At 41.2% G+C, this 22,837-nt stretch overlaps 1 protein-coding gene across 1 annotated transcript in view; it reads right to left on the bottom strand.

Moving 5' to 3' along the window:
* Positions 1–3,830, bottom strand: part of fat3a (FAT atypical cadherin 3a) — a gene marked incomplete at both ends in the record, with an annotated part of 50,793 nt that extends 46,963 nt beyond the window's left edge. Inside the window, one exon of the mRNA XM_079480688.1 lies at positions 506–3,830. Coding sequence (XP_079336814.1) covers positions 506–3,830 — 3,325 coding nt within the window. The remainder of the gene's footprint in view (positions 1–505) is intronic.
* Between the last annotated feature and the right edge of the window lie 19,007 nt (positions 3,831–22,837).

Below are 22,837 nucleotides of genomic sequence, written 5' to 3'. Positions count from 1 at the left end.
ATTCACACACTTCTTAATGTAGAAATCACCACCCGCTTATATACTCACACCTACACATGGCCTCTCTTTGTCTGACAAACAGAAAACAAGACCGAAACCTGATCCTGATAGAATAATGCACATGTTGTCCTGAATGAAATATTAAACATTTCCATCGTTTTTCATTTACTCCCCCTCCACCTAAACTGTCAAAATGCGACCTAAATAAAATGTAGGCCAATGCAGTGTTTAACTGGCCTGAGGTGATAGACACTGACTACTGAAGTCTATTCACTCTTTATTTGTCCCAGGAATTCACTTTAAGTGACACACTGCAGCGGTTTACTTTTTCTTTTCAATATCTGCTTCAATTCAATATCGAGCTATTTAATGCTCTACAGTTTTGTGAGGACAAGCTACAACACAGCGAAACCGACATCATTTCAAATATTACAAGCAATTGTGTGTAATGAAATAAAAACAACAGCACATTCAACACAAAAACAATTATCCGCTCGACACATACCCGTCTCCTCGTCGATGGTGAATCTCCCGAGACCGCTCCCATCACGTATGGAATACTGCACATCGCCATCCCTTCCTGTGTCATCGTCCCGCGCGGACACCTGCAGCACGGAGGTCCCGATGCGAGCACTTTCCTTTACCGATCCGTTCATGGCGAAATTGGAGAAATATGGCGCGTAGAGGTTTTCATTGACATCCACAACTTCCAGTTCCACGAAGCTAACTGACAGGAGTGACACTGGTCTGCCTTTGTCTTTTGCCCGGACTGTTACGTTAAAGAACTGCTGAGTTTCGTAATCCAGCTCCTTGGTTAGCCGAATGGCACCGCTGGTCTTGTCCACCTCGAAGCGTCCGTTGTAGTCATTAGTGAGTGAATATCGTACCTGCCCGCCAAGTCCCAGGTCAGGATCTTGCGTGTCGAGCCAAGCGATGACGGTGCCAACCGGCAGGTCCTCTAATGCACGGGCACTTACAACATTTGGGATAAAAGCAGGTGGACAGTCATTAACATCATCCAGTGTGATTTTTAATGTTGTTACTGAAAATTGCTGGGCTCCTCGCTCGGCCCGGTCTCGTGCTTCCACTTTTAATGTGAACAAGGGGACAAATTCACGGTCTAGTTGACCGGCCACATACACGATACCATTGGAGCTGTTAATGCCAAACTGTGACGTGCTGGTGAGTAGGGAATACTGGATCTCACCATTGAGACCTTGGTCTTTATCCGTGGCCTCCACTTGGATCACCTCAGTGCCAACAGGAGTGTTTTCAGGAATGCGAGCGTGGTAGACGCCATCTTGAAGAAACTGGGGTGCATTGTCATTAGCGTCTGAAATGTAAACTGTAAGAAGTCGCCAGGCGGATCGTTGAGGTTGGCCTAGATCATAAAGTGTGATGTTTAGAAGGTATCGGTCAGTCCTTTCACGGTCTAATGGAAGGAAGACACTTATCACGCCGTTCTGGATTCCAATCTTGAAACAGCTATCTGTGTTGCCATCAGCTATGGAGTACAACAGCTGTCCGTTGAATCCGGTGTCGCCATCGTACGCTTTCACCTGAAATACATTCGTGGCGACCTCTACATCCTCACGTACGGTAATGTCCGTTGGGAAAGATTTGTCAAACTGTGGTGTCTGACGGTTTACAGAAAACAGGTCAATAAAGCCTTCCTCTATTTTGGGTTTACTGTTAGCTTTGGCTTTCTTTAAAAGTTTCTCAGCCAGACGTTGTGCTACTCTGGTTTCAGTGCAACTAAAGCTCTTGGGCGGCATTTTGCCTTGCACTACGGATATGTTCACAAACATAATATCTGAGAAGTGTTCCCCATCTGTGGCGGTAATTTTTAGACTGATGCCGTTTCTCTGCACAGCTGTGGTGAAGGAACGGGCTAAAGTCATGACGCCCGAATCAGGATTTAATTCGAAGTACCCTCGTTCGTTCCCAGAGAGAATTTTATATTTGACTAGCTCTAACTCATCAATGTCTATGGCAGACATTGTGGTGATAACCTCACCGACTGGAAGTTCCCTTGAAATCACACCTAAGCAGTCAACTTTCTCAAAAAGAGGCTTGTTATCATTAACGTTCTCTAGATGCACAGTGACGTTGACTTCGCTCTCCCTTCTGTACGGTGAGCCCCAATCGGAAGCACGGACCACAAAACTAAAGCTCTCTAAGGAAGATTCAAAGTCCAGTTCTTGTGTTGTAGTGACAGCACCGGTGAACTGCTGCACACTGAAAGGTAACGGTGTCAAGCTGGCCATGCTGTACGTGATGTAGCCATTTTCCCCATGGTCACCATCAGAAGCCGTCACCACTACAACAGTAGTGCCTACAGGAACACTCTCATTGGCAAATACTTCATATGACTGTTGAGCAAACGTCGGGGCATTGTCATTGCTGTCTTCAAGCACTACCCTAACCTTGACCCTAAGACCGCTGTCTACTTCTAGAACCTCTAGCTCAAACAGTTCTTGCTTAAGTTGGGTTAGCCAGCGTGTCGTACTGATAACCCCTGTCATTGTGTTAACACTGAAAAACACAGAATCAGGAGACGGTGTGAGGATGTACTCCGCATCGTCCGGCTCTGGCTGGAGCTTTATGGCCTCCACGACAGTACCAGGCGGAGCAACTTCACTTAGGAGAACTTGGTATTCATCCTTCTGAAACCGGACCTCCATCGGGGTCGGTCGTGACAGCCGAAGTTGCATGACATGCACAGCGGAGAACTTCTGAGGTGTTCCACGATCCCGTGCTTGCAAGCTGAGGTTTAATCCGAAAGGATAGCTGTCCCAATCAAACTGACCGGTTGCACGAAGAACAAACTCATTTGAACCTCTCTCACTCCCGTCCTCCTCCATCGGCATTTCCTCACTTTGGACCTCTGTCCTTTCAACTTTGAAGAGCTCAGGAAGGTCCCCGGCAACAATGGACACAGTCTCGATCTCTCCATTTACACCTTGGTCAGCGTCCTCTAAAGTTATCACTGCAACCACAGGAGATTTCTCAGTCCAAACCGGGGCCAACGTGACGAAACTCAACGTTGGTGCGTGCTCATTAATTCTTTCCACGTGAACAAACAGTTTGGCTGTGCTGCTTACGCCATTGTTTCCATACAGCTTCATTCCCCGGTCCACCGCTTGGATCTCCAGATCGTAGCGGCTTTGAATGTCTACATCTAGCTTTCCGCTAAGTGAAACGACTCCACTTGTCGGGTGGACGGTGAACAGTTCCATTCGCTCTTTAAAAAAGTAGTAAAACTCTCCATTTGAACCAATGTCGGCATCCGTTGCCATGACCTGGGCTATGCTGGTGCGAAGCGGCGTGCTTTCCGCAATGGTAACTGAATAAGTCGTTGGGGAAAAAAGGGGCCGTAAATCATTCATATCCAACACCTGCACGCTCACTTTAGTCCAGGCTTCTAGCGTATCCCCCTTAATAGAAGCTTTAACTGTCAACATATAGTTATCCTGAACTTCACGATTCAAGATGGCGGCATTTCCACCTTTGGTACGTATCCTCAAAAAGCAGAAATCTCCAAGAGTATACTCCTCAGCCTTGAAGAATCCCTCCTCGTCCCCGGAGGTGATGCGATACCTAACCTCCCACCAGTGCTGGTGCAGAGGGATGCCCATGCGCACCTGGCTGGCGGCGTAGGTGCGGGCGGCAGAGTTCTCATAGACTGACGCATGGTACAGCGGCTGGGTGAACTCAAGGCGGGGCCTGTCACCTTGGCAGTGGCCTGGAGGCGGAGAGATGAGTAGCAAGAAGCCCAATTGTAAGAGAACGGGCCATACGCCTGCCCAAAGGGCCATGCTCACTGCCATCCCATCAACAAACCCATCCTGCAAACAGAAAGAGAGAGAAAGAGAGAGAAAGAGAGAGAAATTAGTCAGAACAAATGACATGACTGTACAAACTGATTCTTCATATCTAAGGTCAGTCAAAATGATCAATAACAACAAGCAGAGAACGGGTGGCAGACAGGGAACCACAGGCTGAATGACATCACTACCAAGATCTCAAAACGGACACTGACACACAATTATATAGTAGAGAAAAACCATGAGGATGCAAGTCAGGAATATTCACACACACGGGAAAAAAAAGCAGCAGAATGCAAGTCGGGAACAAAATAATTATAGAGAACGAAACATCGAAAATATAGTCTGTGAAAATAGACCCACACCTTGAAGTTTTTATGTTAAACAAAAGAGCACTTGGGATAGGATGCAAAAAAGTTGTGTATTCAGCAATACAATGATTTGTGATAGTCTGTTTGTGTGGGTTAACTTAACTATGAGGGAAAACTGTTCAAAACATTCATTTTGACATTTTCAAATAAACATACTTGTTCATCATAATGAGAAAACATTCCTATTATAGAATTGTCTAGAATTATGGTCTGTTGTGCTTATTCAGACTTGCAATTTAAGCGATATTATTTCTGCAAGTAAGATATTATGTGTGTGTGTGTGTGTGTGTATCACTTCCAGTTTTAGACATGGATTGTTTTTGTGTGCGCCTTGAGAGACGGTTAGGATGTCTTCCAGTCCACAGCAATGCAACAATGTCACCACCATTTGCACACACACACACACACACACACATACATATCCATACACCGAATACGAACACACACAATTTTGCTGTGGTCAGCCCACACATGACTCAGCACACACACTTCTTGTTCCACCTCTAATGATATCCTACAGCACACTCCCCAACTCAGACTCACAAATTGGAAAAGACACACAGAAACATGCACAGTGTTCGAAATGCAGAGATCAGCTTATTTTATCTCTACAGGTCTCTCTCGCTCTCAATCCGTCATACTCTTGTGCTCTAGCTCTGTGTCCACATAAACACTGAGAGACAGACTGTCAGATTAAAACCAGCAGTCGTTTCGGAACAGTCAAGGTTCAGTACGCAAACAGCATCTCGTCTCCCCTAAAGACTTGTTTAAATGGACCAAACCTCTGACTTAGACGAGCAGAGATTCAACACACAACACAAAGTCCACACATGTGTGCTTCCACAATTTCCAGCTTACAAAGATATTTTCAAATCCTGTGTCGGAATGTCAGATTAGTGGACAAATGACTGAATGAATGAGGCATTTATATAACACTTTACAATCATATATGGGAGGTCTCTCCTCAACCACCACCAGTGTGCAGCATCCGCCTGGATGATGCTGCGACAGCCACAGTACAACTAGATTGAGCCAATTGAGAGGGTGGGGATTATTAGGAGGCCATGATTGACAAGGCATCTGTCCAGGACCCCCCTACTCTTTTACGAGAAGTGCCATGAGATCTCTAATGACCACAGGGCGTCAGGACGTCGGTGCTTTTTACAGTATAATGTCCCCGTCACTACACTATAGGCATTAGGACCCACACAGACCACAGGCTGAGCACCCCCTGCTGGTCTCACTAACACCTCTTCCAGAAGCAACCTAGTTTTCCCAGGAGGTCTCCAATCCAGGTACTGATCAGGCTCAGTCCTGCTTTACTTCTGTGGGCAACTAGTCTTGGGCTACAGGGTGATATGGCTTCAGGCGTATGAACCGGTTCTTTTAATGAGTCCGTTTAAGAGATTCACAAAAGAGTTAGCTCACTGAATCGTAACCACAACACATGGCCACCGTCAATATACACTATTGATCACACAACATTACCAACACACAAAGAAACTAAAATATTAAAAAAGAAAAACGTACATTATCAATAAAAGGCCATTATGTACATTAGCATGAAACATCAATACAAAAACACATAATGGCAAGACACTGTCAATACAATTCCATCTCTACCACAAAACATGCACATTAACAAAACATATCCACTATAAAAAAAACTATAAACGAATGACACGGACGCCTACACTAACACATAACTGTACAATAAAACTACATTGAAAAGGTGACACTTTGCATTCTCTTCTGATGGAAAGTGAATGTACGTTTATCCGCTGATATCTGTAAACAGTGTTATAATCCGCATTCACTGACAGCTCATAGTTTGAGAAAAGCCGCAGCGCTCCGCTGCATCTGAATGTGTGTGTGTTACACGACAACCAATCCAATATTCTGAGAGACGAGCAGAGGAAGTGATGTCGAACAAAGCACATTTCCATAAGAGAGAGAATTTTAAATAACAAGGTTGTGTGATGTAGAAAGCGCGTGTGTGTGTGTGTGTGTGTGATGTTCTGATATCTATAGACAGCGTTAAAATTACTGTAATGTCAGTATTGTTTATAAGGCTGAACTGGACAAGGAAAGCAAACATTTCTGGTGAAAAAGCTAGTGGAATTCCCATTAATCTCACTGGTCGTAAATACCGTGTGCTTAAATTATTCCGAAACTGAACAAAGACGGAAAAAAACATTTTATCAATACAACAGCTTCCCAGAAAAGCATACTAGTAGATATCTACAACATTGCAATTTATAGTGAAATTTAGCAGCCTCTAGTGGTGAGGTTACCAATTGCAACCAATGGCTCGCTCCACCGCTCACCCCTCTCTTTCGAAGCACTACGGTGGCTGACAAAGTCATTCAAATGTGCATAACGCACGCAATAATTTGGAAATAGTGATGATAATGGTTTACAAACGAGAATTAATACTTCAAATACATGTATATATATTTCAATATCTAAATGATAAAAAAATTATTCAAACATGCATAATGCAATCATTTGGATATAGTGATAAACGATGGTTTTCAAAAACTGTATTGCAATCAATTAGGAAATGCAGCAAAGTCTTGCACTCATGTCTAACTCGTGGAAACTATCGAATGGCCACAAAAAAAAAAAGCATGTGCTGCCGTTATGACATCTACCATCAGGGGCTAAAAGGGCGTCCTATCAAGGCAAACTTTGACCCCTTCGGGTCCCTGCTCCTGTAAACATTATACACGTGTCCATAATACCATTTCAGCAGCATCTGTGAATGACAACAGATCCAATATTCTACGAGTCACAGAGAACAAGCGAGAGTTCTTATGAACTGTGTGTGTGTGGTTGTTTTGGTGTCATTAATTGGGGTGGGATCTTCACTGCCGCTGGCTGGCGGTCTTTTCTCTAAGCAGCCTGTCAGTCTCTAAGCCAAAAACCTCCGAACACACACGGGCACACACATAAACACGGGCACACACATGGTTTCATCACACAGCTAAATGGAAAGCACTAACAAGCAAGTGTGTGTGAGAGAGGGAACGAACGGCTGCGATTTGGTGATCCCTCATGCGGCCTACAGAAACCCAGCAAAATCCTGAGAGAGAGAGAGTGCAGTGGGCGTGCAAAGCCACCAGTTAGGATGTGAATATACTGTATGCATAAAAAAAAGACAAGACGTGTGAGAGGGATTGAACAGCCTTGTGTATTGTTAGTTTGTGTGAAATATTCTGCGTTGTGATGTTCTGTATTGTGTGGTGTTGCATTGCGTTGAGCGTTTACAGCTGAACAGCACCGTCAGCACTGTCTACATCATTGTGTAAATCCTGAATTTAAACATCAATAAAACAGACGTGTTCGTGTGAGTCTGTGTGACCTGGATAAATGTGCGTCTTTTTAAAGCATTTTGATTTCTGTGCGCACATGAAAAAACTCTCATGCACCTTTATCAAATAATGAATTGCAAGAGAGAGAGAGATAGAGAGAGAAAGTAAACAGGAAATAAACAAAAATATTCAAATGATAGGAGAAAGGTGTAACGGCGGCAAAATTAATAAAATAAAACAAAATCACGGATGCTGAGGAAATATCATCTGACACTCCACAAGAAGCTTCGGAAGCACAGAGAAATGCATCTGTGATGTTTTGGAGTTATTGTGGCATTGCCAGATGTTTGTTTGCGATGTAGATGACGTAACACCAAACACACCGCAGGAGCAGACCGCTTAACAGAGATTTAATTTGATTTGAAGCATTGTTATTTATATATTTCATTATTTTAATGTAATTTTAATTAAACCAAATGAAATGAATAATTGCAATTAGAATATCAAGGATAAATGTGTGACATGATGCTTCACGCCGTCTGTTATATCACAAAATCTTACGAATATGCAAATAACACGCACGCATCGTCAACCAGACGGCAGACGAGGTGTGAGTCAAGTTTGTTAAATATCAATCACTCCAAAACACGACACATTTCTGTGTTCAAGTCCAACGTTTGATACACACATGTGTTAGCGTGTAAATGCATCCATTCCTTCTGCATTTTACTTCCAGCTCTCTGGTCGCTCTAGTGCGGCCTTCTTAAATCCAGCCTGTTTAGTCGCAAACACATCTTTAAATCACATTTTTCTCAACAACCCCTTTCACAACACTTGACCTTGGACTTTACACTTCGGTACATATGTCATCCCGTTCATCATAAAGTTTCAATAGTACAGACCGAGTTTGCATCAACGATAAACAAAAGCGTTTTATTTTTATATCCCACCCTGAGCTCGGAAACACGACGCACAGATCAATGCACTCTGGAACTTGTTAAAGATAAAATGAGCAGATGGTGCCTCGCGCTTTTCACGGCCGATTTGTGTTTAAGTAGCAGAAAGTAAGTTCGACGGTATTAGTTCAGTCATCGTCTCGAAACGTTTGTTGAGCGCGAGGTTTATTTATTACAGAGCTGTTGTGCTGGTTTGTGCCGTGTTGTGGTGGGCCGATTTGTTAAAGTTAATTTTATCGGATGTGGTATGTTCATTGTTTTTCAAGCATAAATCTGTGATTCAGTCTTGGTCTGCAAACACACGTTCGTCCTGAATCTGTCGAACACCGTCTCCTCATGTTTCCTCTCCAGGAGTCACCGGGTCCTGACACACTGCAGATATCACAAACGTGAAAACTCAGAATGTGCCGCTGGAATAACAATATGTTCACTATCACACGCGCGCACACAAAAAACACACTTCACTCCTCCCGAGGTGAGACGACCTACTTCGAGAGAGAGCTGACAGAAAGTGTTTCTCTGACCAGAAATCCTCAGAGGTCTGATCCTGAGCGAGTTCATCTCACACACAAACGCACAGGAACGGACGGGACCCCCTGAGAGTGCGTCGGTTGGGCTGTAATGGAATAACAGAGCCAGAAAAGACAAAGAAAAGAGGAAGAAAGAGCTTAATATGAAAGACAGACAGAGAGGGAGGTCGTGCGGGAGAGAGAGATTCTGAACAGCTGCCAGGATTGGTCCTAACGGTCATTCGGTGTCTCACATGAGAGCGAATAAAGAAACAGAAAGAGAGAGAGAGAGACGGCTGTGCTGCATTGTGTTGAAATGATGATCTACCTGTGCTGTGCTTTGCGTTTTTTTTATAAATAGTGTTGATACCTTGAGACAGTGTTGTACTGTGTTGCATCATGGTGTGCTTTTGGATTGTACTGTGTTAAACTGAACTGTGGATTGTATAGTGCTGTGTTATTTGGTTGGCATTTAGAGATGTAAAGAAAAGGTAGAAACTATATATATATATATATATATATGTGTGTGTGTGTGTGTGTGGAGAGACACCACAGTATATATAAAGATACAATATATACTGTATGTGGGGAAGACATTATATATAAAGATACAAATATATATATATGAAGAGACAGAGAAAGAGTGAGGACATACATACACACACTATATACAGAACATATATATTCATATACATATTGTATATGCATACATTGATAAATAAACAGTAAATGTGTCCTATGGTGTGACAGAAAAAACTGTGATATAATATTTTTAATTTACAATATAAAATAGCGTAATAGAGGTTAATCTTCCTTTGCTATGTCACGCCATTGGACACATGTACAGTTTATTTGTCAACTACCCATATACACACACACATATAAAAAGAATAAAATGACGTGCATATTTAGTGTACAGAAAAACGCAGAGAAAGGAAAAGAAAAACAAGAGGCGAAGAGAAAGCAGAACAGGAGAGAGGCAGAAAGAGATGAGAGCTGGAGAGTAAGAGAGAGATATACAGAGAGATGTGGAGAGAGAGAAGAGGTCAGGAAGTGAGGGAGCTGGTAGAAGAGCGCAAGAATGGTGTGATGGGGCAAAGGAGAGATAAAAGGAGCACAGAAAGGGGCTAAGTGTAATGACGAGTGAGAAAGGAGCAAGAGATGGGTGAGAAGAGCAAGAGAAAGAGTAAAGGAAGAACAGAAGGCAGCTTCAAAGAGCAGCCGATGAAATTTTCCCTTTGCAGCTGTAAAATTTCATTATCATTTGCTCGGCCTTAGAGAAATATTGCAGAAAAGAGAGAGAGAGAGAGAGAGCGATATGAATGACAATGCCGACAAGATGATCAACTCTATAGGAGGTTAAGACTGTGTGTGTGTTTGCATAAACCCTCAATGGAGGAATTCTCCTTTTGTGTTTTAATTGTGGTCACCAGAGGCATCGTTGGCTGTTATCACGGCCCCGCTTATTGGCTGACAAAACACTGCTGTGATTCGATTGGCCCCCCGAGAGGCTCCGGTAAAAAGCCACGCCCATTTTCCGCTAGGAAGCTCATTATTACGCGAGATCTTCACGCTGAGAGATCAAAGTGGGCCTGAACATCAATTCCCCAAATATTAACGCCGTGTTTGCGAGCAGTATTTACATCTTATAAGCATTTCATTAGCATTTACCTTTCGGTGCGTTGCTTAAAAATGGAGGATTTGCATGTGGGAATTTGACTAAAATCTGTTTGGTTTATGATGAGGTTAGAAAAATGCCAGACAGTCATTTGAGTCATTAATAACCGTTACTTAGAGCTGTTTACTTGTTTTTTGCGCTTTTCATGCTCTGTCAAATTTGCTAGGATTAAAAAATAGCGTGGTTATTTATTCAGTAGGTGTAGGAATGCGCTTAGGCTAAAAGTATAGTTTGCATAGTTTATTGTCAAGTTATCTAAGGCCAAAGACACGTTTGCATATATAAAATGATATATGATATTTCATGACATAAACTGAGATTATTATACAAATTGTAAATATTGTTAAACAATATATGTTTTGTTGCAGCAGTATCACCAACAAAACAAACCACTCGATTGAGCATTGCATTGACTTGACCACGGTAAACAGAACGCTCTCAACCATTTTAAAAAAGGCTGACTTACTCCTTCCCGAATCAAAACCAATACCGGCATGCATTTCTACGGCCTCTCATTACGAACGCACACAGAAGCCCGTCGCCCCGGTGCGTCATGGGAAATCTCTGCCCCGGCAGATCAAATTCCACCTCCTTTTCCTCGCTTTCTTTCTTTCAATCTCTGCTTCTCACTGCTATCTGATCCTCCCTTTGTTACCGCGTCTGCTGGCAGCTGAAATTTCACACGGCTGTCAAATCACACTTATGCACTTCACGCACACAAACGCTTCATATAATGTCTCCGATTGTCATGGATAATACATTTATACACTGCGGCACAGCATACGAATCGATGGAACGTTCTGCGATATTATACTGCTATTTTCATGCTTTCATATACCTCTAATTATAATGACTATAGAGACTAACCCTGAACCTAACTTTGCGAGAACGCAACTTGCATTCCAAGAATGAAAAATACATACTGCAACGCATGAATGGTTTTTCCAAATGTGCCTAAAGGGAAGATTTGTCAGAATCAGTTCACTTCTACGGACGAATACTTTAAACTTAAAACTATTGCTAGGAAAACACGCACACACACACGTTAAAAAGCTGATGGATGTGTGTGTGTGTGTGATATATTAACATCGCTTGTTAGCTCCAGACGGTCTTGATTAAACAGTAATAACATTTTGAAATCATAGATCAATGTTAAAAGGAAACTCTGCGTTTATGTAGCCTTTGACATTCGGTAACCTCATACACACACACACGCGCGCACACACACACACACACACACACACAGACTGGACGGCTTCCATATGTGCAATCACAAATAGCTCATACACACACTCCGACACACAAACGCACAGCAAGGAAATCTGGAAAGTTCATTACATAGTAAAAAGGGGGCTGCTGAACTTTTAAGAAACGGATTTTGAAAGGGTATCAATTACATCCAAAAACAAATGAGACACACACACACAGGGGCATGAGGTCTATCTATGTCGTGTCTACCCTGAACACCCAAATAACCTGAGGCTGAAGAAAAAGATCTCAATCAGTTGGCTTATTATACTCCAACGTCTGCAATAGCCATTAAAGCGAATGCGTGTGTTAACAGAGCGACACGGCAGCTGGTGTTGATCTTCTCACATATAAATCTAAAGAAAGAAGTAGTCAAGACAGAAGATGAACAGAGAGAGAGAGGTCAAACAGTGGCTGTACTGTTGGTCTGTTGATCATACTATTGAATGTCTGGTTAAACAACAGGATCTATATTTTGAAGGGGTTTTATATAAAGTGCATAGTGTGTCATATCATGTTAAAGAAATAGTTAAAGCCAAAAAATAAAATTCTGTCATCATTTATTCACCCTCATGTCATGCAACATCTGTGTATGACTCTCGTTGTCTGTGAAACACAAAGATGATTTTTTATGAATATGTCTTCAAAATATCTTCTTCTGTTCTGCAGAAAATAAGTCACTCGGGTTTGAAATGACACGATGTTGAATAATAGAAGAAAAAAGATGAAAGTTGGGTGAACTATCCCCAAAAAATCTAAAATTCGGTATAAATCTTTATACATTTCTTTGTTCTGATGATATTTGGATGAATGCTTGTAACAAACGGTTCTTGGCCACCATTGAAACATTTATACAGCTTTGCAAGAACTTAAAGAAAATCAAGACAGAATTGTAATTTTTGGGCGTTCCTTTAAGATTAGATTACATTTATGCATATAGCAGACACTTTTATCCGATTCACACTTCGAGTCTAAAACCTTGCGGAAAAGGAAATTCTCTCTTCAAATGAGCCGAAAAGTTGAACTATTTCCATCTTGATGCGTACGTGCGTCCCCCACTATTTTCACGGAAAAGCTCGAAATGTGAATCGGTCCTTACACTTCCATGACAGATCTGTGTCCCAGTTTGGGGGCTGCAACCTTCTAAGGTCGTAGACTTTAAAACGATGTTTTTCAAAGCACGCAGCTTTATAAGAAACAAAGAACCGAACTGAAATGAGACGGTCTGGCCTCGCGGAGGATTTCCTAATTGCGTCACCTGCTGCTCATGTTGCGTGGTGACAGCAGAAGGACACAGCAGAGACGTTTCTGACTTTTTTAAACAAATACGGAGGCAGAAACATGATTATTGTATTTGAGAGAATTCGGCACTTTATGTCAATTAAAACAGCTCAACAGTATATTAAATTAACCAACCGTATAAATTTAAGACATGATAATGCACCAATAATGTTTATTAACAACATCATATATAATACTAAAACACTGAAAGTGTTTGAAAGAAGTGAATGACATACTTTTAGTATTTTGAAAGATTATTGAATAATTTCAAGCCGTCACAGGCGCGCCATGAATCTCGGGATAGCCAAAGCCTTCAAAGAACGCAGCCTCCGAATTGGGACACAGCGGTTGGTATACAACTTTTTGTACATTAAGTCCTATTGTTGTTGTTTTCTACGTGTGAGCTCACATAACGTTTACATTCAGTAGAAATCTGACCCCCGTCAGAGCGAGAGAGAGAGCCTGCATTTGTTACTCTACCTCGGCCGTCCATTTTCCTGTTACATCTCCATCTCCACAGTGAGTCTTGTCTCTCTCTCTCTTTGTGTGTGTGGGTTAGGGGTTATCAGGGAGGATAGTCAAAAGTGAGCTCTGTCTCCATAGACGTCACACACACTCACGTACACCCCCCCCCCACACACACACACACACACACACATTAGTCTACAGAGAAGAGGCCTGCAAAATCACTTACTATAAGCAGGTCGCCTATGTAACTCAAGCCTTTACAGAACACACCCTGTTAACCTCCAAACACACACTATACATAGACACTGACACACACATTACAATACACACCGACAGCCAGACAAACACTAAGTTAGGTGAGACGCTGATTGACTCGTCTCACGTTCCCTTTCGAGGGGGGAAAATATGATAATCTTCATTTGGTCTTCATCGGCACGACTACTTTAGAATAATTGTGCGCTCGGGCCGCGGTCAAGTTCCCCCGTTTAATCACAAATGTCAATAACTGTATTTTTTCTGGCTGACTGTAATTACTTTTGGGTCATTTGCGGCTTTGGTTTGTGTGTCTAAAGGCTAAGGGTCAGTTTGATTCGAGGTTGATGATTGGTCTGGAGTCGTTAGATTTGAGTCAGCGGTCAACAGATTCATTTTCGATTACTGGCCAGAGGCTGGAAGATTTGTGTCTGCTGATTGGCCGACATTCAATAGATCCTTGGCTGATGACTGGCTAACCGTCAGTAGATATATATCAAATGATAGGTCGGTAGATTTGGTTGACGATTGGCTAGCGGTGAATAGATTCAGCAGTAGATCAAGTGACTACAGATTGGCCAGAATTCAATAGATCCTTGGCTGACAATTGGCTAACTGTCCATAGTTTTTATTTGCTTGTAAATTGGAAGATTTTTTGTATTATTATTGGCCAGTGGTCAATGGAAACATGTTAATGTTGGCCAGAGGTCGGTTAATTGCTGATTCGTCAACATTCAGTAGATCAGTGACTCCTGATTGGACAGTATTCAATGGATCCTTGAATGATGACTGGCTAACTGTCATTTTTATCTAAAGATTGGTCTACAGTCATTAGATTTGGCTGATGATTGGTTCGAAGTTAACAGATCCTTGATTGACGATTGGCCACCTGTCAGTAGATTTCTCTCAAAATTGGCCAAAGGTCACAACAGCTGTGGCTGATGATCGGCTACATTAACATGGATCTAACCTTTAACCATCTTTGTTTTCTAAGCGGTTTCAATGGCACGGCTCGGGCCGCGCTGGCTAAGTTCAACTTGTAAATCTGCACACGTTGATCATTCAGCCTCTTTAGTTCCAGTATTTTTTCCTTTTTGTCAAACTGAGGTTTTAAACGTAAGCCAACTGTGGTTTCGCAAGGAGAAGTTTGGACCTGTTATTGCACCGCAGAGTAAAACCTGGTAGAAATTTAGAGATAAAACTGGCAAAATATCCCCTGTGGATGTACTTTCCTGGCAAATATTTCAAGCTTAGATTTAACAGAAAGCGTCTTGATGTGTGTGCCGAAATTTACCAACACTTATGTAGATCACAATAGTCTTTCTCTCTCTCATACACGCGCTTTGACTTCCAAGGACAAACCCCAATTAGAGACAAAACCAGGCACGTCTAAAGGACAAAAGCGTTTTCCAACCTGCAAAGTAAAAGAGCACACGCTCCGCTTTGAGAAAGGACTCAATACAGGTCAGTTTAAGGTCTTGTCTACTTTTCCACTTTGTCTGAGAGATTAAATTCACTCTCTTCTATAAAAAAACACTTCTTTCTTCCTAAAACACACACACACACACCTGTGTTCTCACTGCTGTCTGAATTCTCCTTCATTCTTTGAAAGCTCCATTAACGCGTTTCAGATCCATCACAGTCTGATAGCCGCACACAAAGCCTTTTCACACTGTATTCATACGCCACACATGTAGAAGCACAGTCATTAGTTCATACATTATCTGAATATTACAGTACAGGGAAGAAACCTGCTTTCATTAACATGAAATTAGACTACACGATAAGTCTATTCACTTCATCTGGAGAGAACAGTCACTAGGGATTTGCCGCTGGCTGGAAATTACTTGAATAAATAATATTGAACCTATTTTCTCCAAAGCTCTGAAATATTTAATTATCATTGAACTTGTCTGATGAGGTCTGAAATAGCTTCATACCACACACCACTTTCCTATTACAGTGTAATGTTATGAAATCTATTGTGAGTATTCAATTGAAAAGCTACAAGACATACACCTATTGGGTATTTTCGTCTTTAAATCACAAATGTTGGTGATGGTGAAAAAATTACTTTTCTTAATTTTTTCTTAATGATTATTTTTTTTTTTTACAATTAAGTACTATATAATATATAATGGTACATTTTATGTAACATTTTTAGTACCATAGTAAACTACAGTAAATTCAGGTATATTAAAGTAAAGACTACACCTTCACATTAAATATATATTTTAGTATTCGGTTGCGCTTAACTACATCACACTGTAGTAAATATTGTAGTATACTTTAGTATTTACTAGGGGTGGGAGTCGCAGGGTACCTCACGACACAATACGATACGGATCGCGATACATGGCTCACAATGCCGATAATATCACGATGTGACGATACTACGATAATCAATATATTGTTTGGCAATTCTATTATGATACATCATATCTGTCTAGCTATGAAAACAAAATGCCCATGAAAAGGTAAAGTGCTCAAGGTTAAAGGACATTTGTCTCTTTATTCAAGTCCACAAAACTTTTTCAGTAGGTAAATTAATATATTACATGAGTAACATTTCAAGTAAATTCAACATTTTATGCTTAAATTAAAAGCTTATCTTTGTAAACTGACACATTTAACACATTTAAAAATGTTCATACTGGCACATTTCTAAATTTAACCGCCACTTAAGTCTTGGTGTTAACCAGCTAAAATAAAATAAACCTAAAAAAAACATTTGAGTGCAGCAACTTGCATTAAACTAAGCACATGAATGTTCATTTACAAATATGCATGGAGCATGTTTAGTTTTACACACAATCCTAATCTCTTTCTCAGACTAGTTTGTTCACATTCCTTCTTTTGCCACGATATAACAACGCTTGGAAATATATTTAGAGCGTCTTGTTTTATTAATTAATTAAAAGATTGATATTTGGCGCAGCATATCGATTCTCGTATAGCACGGAGAAGCCCAATGATACATCACCATATTGATATATTGTCACACCCCTAGTATTAACCATAGACACTGTAGTGAATTGTAGTATAGCATGGTAAATTTAGCAGTATAGTATATTTTAGTATAGTATGGCATGGCATGGCAGGGCATAGTATAGGTAGGTGGTATTATTGTTACGTTGACATGTTGGCTGGAAACCAAACTTGTGCTTGAGTTACAAACTTTCAGCATACAGTTCACAAATAAACAAGAACGTGTAAAACCAAAACATGTCAAGCACCATTAACGCACATCCAAACACACTCAGACCGATCATTAAGAACAAGGCATGACCAACAACTTTCTCCTCACCAACTAGGTGCTGTGACATCTGCACAAAAAGCGCATCGGATTAAATTAAGAAAGGGTACCAACAGAAACACAGCTCAGCCTGTCGAGCAGTCCCATTCAATAATAACTTCAGTCAGACGGAACTAAACATCAGCCTTTTGTTTTGAAGCATTTTGGGTTCCAAACCCCCACCCTGAATTTGGATACTGCAACTGTATTCTGATGGGATTCCTGGTTGTTCTCCAAATGTGAGATCTCTGCCTCCTGGATCCGCTCCGTGTCGGATCATTTGGACGGAGTCCTAAAAGACGAGCTCACGGGTTGTAAACAAACGGCTGCTGCCAGAAACACACTGATGGTGATTGTGGGTCATTACAGAACACGAGACCATCCCATTAAAAGTCCTGACATTTTCATTGACGTTTTGAACTGCCATCGTGACACACAATAATCTTTACATTTACATTATGAACATTAAGACCTCCTCTGCCCTTATCATCATTTATTTGTAGTTTATTGCCGTCTTTGCACTTCTGGTTTGACGCAAACATTTTTATTCAGTTCTTGTATTCTGCACATTTCAAGTTGGCAGTAAAGTCTAATCGTGTATCAAAAATATAGCTGCAAGCAGCCACTATGGGGTCAAGCCCGTCAAACGGCACAAAGCGATAAACATGTGGACATTTCTGATGATAATGTGTAATATATGGGTGTCTGATAAATACAAATTGAGAGAAATGAAGCTGGATATTTGTACAATTATATCAGCAGCATCGTCTTGTTTTTTTTTATTTGTGTAAAAATTAACCGGGTTTACTTTTTAAGCAGGTCATAAAGTGAGCTATGACGCTTTTTGATGCTGGCCACAGGTTGATCTTAGCAATTCTGTTCTAAAATTACTTTTCAATCACAAAGAACCTTATTATTCAGCCCCTCCAATGACTTGTTATATATGACCACAGCCACTCCAATCAACCCCCGAGCACTACATCTTTGTCATGGAAATACGTCTCGTTTTAGAACAAAACTGAGCAGTTTTCGACTTTGAGTTCAAAATTACCAAGAATAATACAAGTCTCGGACTATAAAAGAAGGGAAAAACAACTTCGGTAAACATGAAGGTCTTTTAACAGCACTGTTTCTTTAAATAACGCACACGCTGGAAGTGATGGAGCCATCGGTAGAAAGACCATTAGAAGTGTGACGGTTGAGCTCCAGTCTCGGCGGGCAGAGCGCCAGAACAGAGGACAGTAAGAACAGTGTGAGAGCTGTAAAATAAATGAGAAGAACAGACCTGACTTGGACACACACACACACCGTACATCTTACAGGAGCAGCTGCACACACTCAACGTCAAACATTTCAACATATGTGCAAACACACACTCGGGTCAATCTACAGAGATTCTGTTACACACTGTAAGAGAGAGAGAGGCACCGGTTCATTCCTCTACGCCTTACCCTTCCAGCCCTTAACTTCTGAAAAATGAATATGACTCTGTTGTAATTCTATAAAAGGTTATTAGCTGACTTTCAGAAATGAGTTAATGTTAAACACGCCGGAAAGGGCCACATCTGCTCTAAGTAAGGTAGTGAAATTGTTTAAAACAAAGCCATATGTTCACTTAACAGTGATAAATGTTGTGGGTTTAATATTTGATGTAATATATTATCGCATCTGTGATGGAGATATAAAATGTATTGCACAGAAGGAATGACTCAGAGACATGGGGACAGACGGATGGACAGAGTAAGAGAGATGCTCTGTTAGCTTTTGAGCGATAAATCTTTTATTTAATGAGTCATGGAACCGTCGACACCTTGCAGGCAAATGAAAAGCAACCACGGCCCAAGAAACACAAACAGTGTGTGTGTGAGTGTAAGAAGAAAGGATGAAGGATGAGGGGGTAGAGGTAGAAAATGATCAGATTCAATAGATTAAGAGACACACAGAGAGTGAAAGAGAGATGCATCAGAAGTCCCTCTAAGAAAACCAGCAAATATGTGTATATAGGTCAGTGTACAGTGTTGTGTGTGTGTGTGTGTGTACAGTGTTGTGTGTGTGTGTGTACAGGTTAGTGGGTTAGGTGTGTGTGAGTGTGTGTATTGGTCAGTGAACAGTTTAGAGTGTTTGTTCCTATGTGTGAGTGAGTGAGTGAGTGAGTGAGTGAGTGAGTGAGTGAGTGAGTGAGTGAGTGAGTGTGTACAGTGTTTGTTTTTGTGTGTACAGGTCTGTGAACACTGTGTGTGTGTGAGTGTGTGACAGGACAGTGTAAGTGTTTGTTCGTATGTGTGAGTGAGTGTGTACAGTGTTTGTTTGTGTGTGTACAGGTCTGTGAACACTGTGTGTGTGTGAGTGTGTGACAGGACAGTGTAAGTGTTTGTTCGTATGTGTGAGTGAGTGTGTACAGTGTTTGTTTTTGTGTGTACAGGTCTGTGAACACTGTGTGTGTGTGAGTGTGTGACAGGACAGTGTAAGTGTTTGTTCGTATGTGTGAGTGAGTGTGTACAGTGTTTGTTTGTGTGTGTACAGGTCTGTGAACACTGTGTGTGTGTGAGTGTGTGACAGGACAGTGTAAGTGTTTGTTCGTATGTGTGAGTGAGTGTGTTTGTTTGTGTGTGTGAGTGAGTGAGTGTGTTTGTTTGTGTGTGTGTGTGAGTGAGTGAGTGTGTACAGTGTTTGTTTGTGTGTGTACAGGTCAGTGAACACTGTGTGTGTGAGTGTGTGACAGGACAGTGTAAGTGTTTGTTCGTATGTGTGAGTGAGTGTGTTTGTTTGTGTGTGTGAGTGAGTGAGTGTGTTTGTTTGTGTGTGTGTGTGAGTGAGTGAGTGTGTACAGTGTTTGTTTGTGTGTGTACAGGTCAGTGAACACTGTGTGTGTGAGTGTGTGACAGGACAGTGTAAGTGTTTGTTCGTATGTGTGTGTGAGTGTGTGTATGTGTTTGTGTGTGGTCACCATCATTCCATTCCTCAGTGTTCTGTGTTATTACTAGTGTAAATTTAGCAACATAATTATGAGCTTTATTCAAGACACACAAGCCCAAAGACCCAAGATGGCCGTACTCAGTCCGCACTTGTGTTTTTACATCCCACCATGAAAAAGAGAAAAACGACATTATTATAGTTTCTGGAGAAAAGGGAATGCTGTTTGGCTGTGCAGGAGTCCTGCTGCGGTGGTTGCCAAGTCAAAAGAACCCACCCTGTATGGTAAACCTCTTTATGGTGTTCTGATCGATATATATGGCTCAGATTCTTCTTTTAATGCGAGTCTGCAATATATTACGTCTGTTACAGCAGTCTGATGCCCCACAAGATATAAAAAAGTCTGAATGCACAGAAAAGTGAAAAAAAGCACACCTCTCCGCGACATGCATGATAAATAAATACACTGAAATACACACAGGTTTAAGAAGGAAAATAAATCAATATGTTTTGGTGAATTTACATTTATATTCGAATGGATTTCCAAAGAATCATTTACATAAATGAACATCGTACTTCATACTCGCCTACTGTACAATAAACATCATTTCAAAATGTTCTCATATCTGAAGGTTGTGTTTTTAAGTCATTGATTTTCAAAATGTTTTTTTCAAATGTGGACTACATGAACTGGTGGTACCCTGGTAGAGCGAGAGAGAGAGAGAGAGAGATTTGCCATATTGTCTCATGAAGTCCAATGGGAGAGTGTCAAAATGTCACGCTAACACAGAAAACCAATCCAATCTGAACACGAGTACACACACACACCTCTGACAGATCAAGTGCTCTCTAACCAAATTAGCAATAAATCTTTAAGTGGCGACAGTCTGAAATGGCAGAGCCATCTTAAATCACTACACACACTTATCTCAGTCATCCTGACACACGTGCGCAAACACACACACACTCTCCAGGCACCGGGCTGTTATCTAGAAGCGACCTATATTCCCCGAGCAGGAAATATGAGCTTAACAGCGCAATAATGAATATTAAACATTTTATAACGCCTCATAACTCTAAGAATGGTGTGCTTTAAGAAATGCACGTCCTGAGATGCCAATTTTTGAAAGTCTAAAACGTTGCATCATTCAATACGAAAGTAATTCCCCCGGATCATAACCATTGACGTCTTATAAAGCGTTTTGATCGGTCTGTCCAAGAAACGTTATAATCGGCAATCCACAAGCAGTCAGTCTGCGTACACGAAAGGTCACGTCCCAAACGCGTCTAGTGCTCTTGAAAGTAACTGCAGGAAGAATACTACAACACGTGAACTGATAAGGGAAAACTATGTTGTTTTGATTACTGCATTCATTATGTATTTACGAAAAATAGCTGCTCTTCAAATGATCTGCCCTTCGAAGTGCGCGGGGCACATGAATGTGAATGGAATTTACCTGGTCCTCATGCGATAATAGTGCACAGATCAATTGATTCGCATTATAAGACACTATACGTTTACATCAAGGTGTAACATCAAGGTGCGGGGATTCATTTTGTGCTGAATGTATTTGCGTTTTTTACTTTTATTCATTTGACTTTCATTAATTTAACCAAATAGCTTTTATACAGTATGACCTGTAACAGCAACATAAACAGTATAAAAGGAACAAAATGCAATAGATAACATACATACCTAAAAACAGAAGAAATGATGACATGGCAAAAAAACTGCCCAGCATCCTATTTATAATTTTGGAATCTGGCCATCAAAGAAAAGTAGTTGAAGACCCCTGGTTTAGAGCATCAACATAAAGTCAGAGCCACAATGCATCTTATTCCGGCCAGGAAAACCGCTCACTGTTTGATCGACACATAAAACAGGCGATCACAGTTTAGTGGTTAACATTAACAGGAACAATTGAGATGGTCCTCACTGCAGAACGCAAAATCCAATAGGCGACGTTGGATCCAGATTCCAGATTCAATTCCTCCCACCTTATATGCTTAAACACAATTCGGAGACTAAGTTGAAACTCGTAGGCGCCAACGTTTGCTATTATCAATGTCATGATCATTTAGTGTACGCCTGTAAGTAATGATCACAGTTAAATATTTATTAACCCAAACCCTAAACCTAAACCTAATAAAATACGTTATTGAAATCATGTTAATAAATAAAGTTTGAAGAATAACGTTAGTTACGACTCAATGCGGAAATGGTAGCGCAACAACACGAGAACGACGTGAAATCTGTCGACTAACCAAAACGCAGTGGAAAGAGATTGAAGAGAGAGAACGCGACATCCATGAGGGAAGGTTGGATACAGATCCTGTGTCGACAAATCACAATGCAACGGGAGGAGACTGGATCCGGACCCTCATGGATGTCGCGTTCTGCAGTGAGGAACTACTGAATTTTTCTCTAAGCCCAGCGAATTTCCATCGATTTACAAGTAACACATATTCAATAATTCATACTGTAGAGAGGACTCAGAAACAAAGCAGAATATAAGGCTATTCTCAGCCATACGACAACTATCTTGGCCAGAGATCTTAGGAGAACGTCATTCTGTCAGGAGAAAGCGTGTCTGAGGAAAGGTCTGCTGCTAGTGTAGTAAGTGACGACAGTAATATGTCGTATAAATTAACCCACAACCTTTCTACTGATTTCTACTGCCGTTTCCATTTTTAGAGAGCTTTTAATGACAGAGCGCAGTTCACG

The sequence above is a fragment of the Barbatula barbatula genome, assembly GCF_947034865.1.
Source record: "Barbatula barbatula genome assembly, chromosome: 19".
In the NCBI taxonomy this organism is placed as follows: Eukaryota; Metazoa; Chordata; class Actinopteri; order Cypriniformes; family Nemacheilidae; genus Barbatula; species Barbatula barbatula.
Note: the sequence above shows the minus strand (reverse complement) of the source record. Positions and strands in the feature narration are given on the sequence as shown.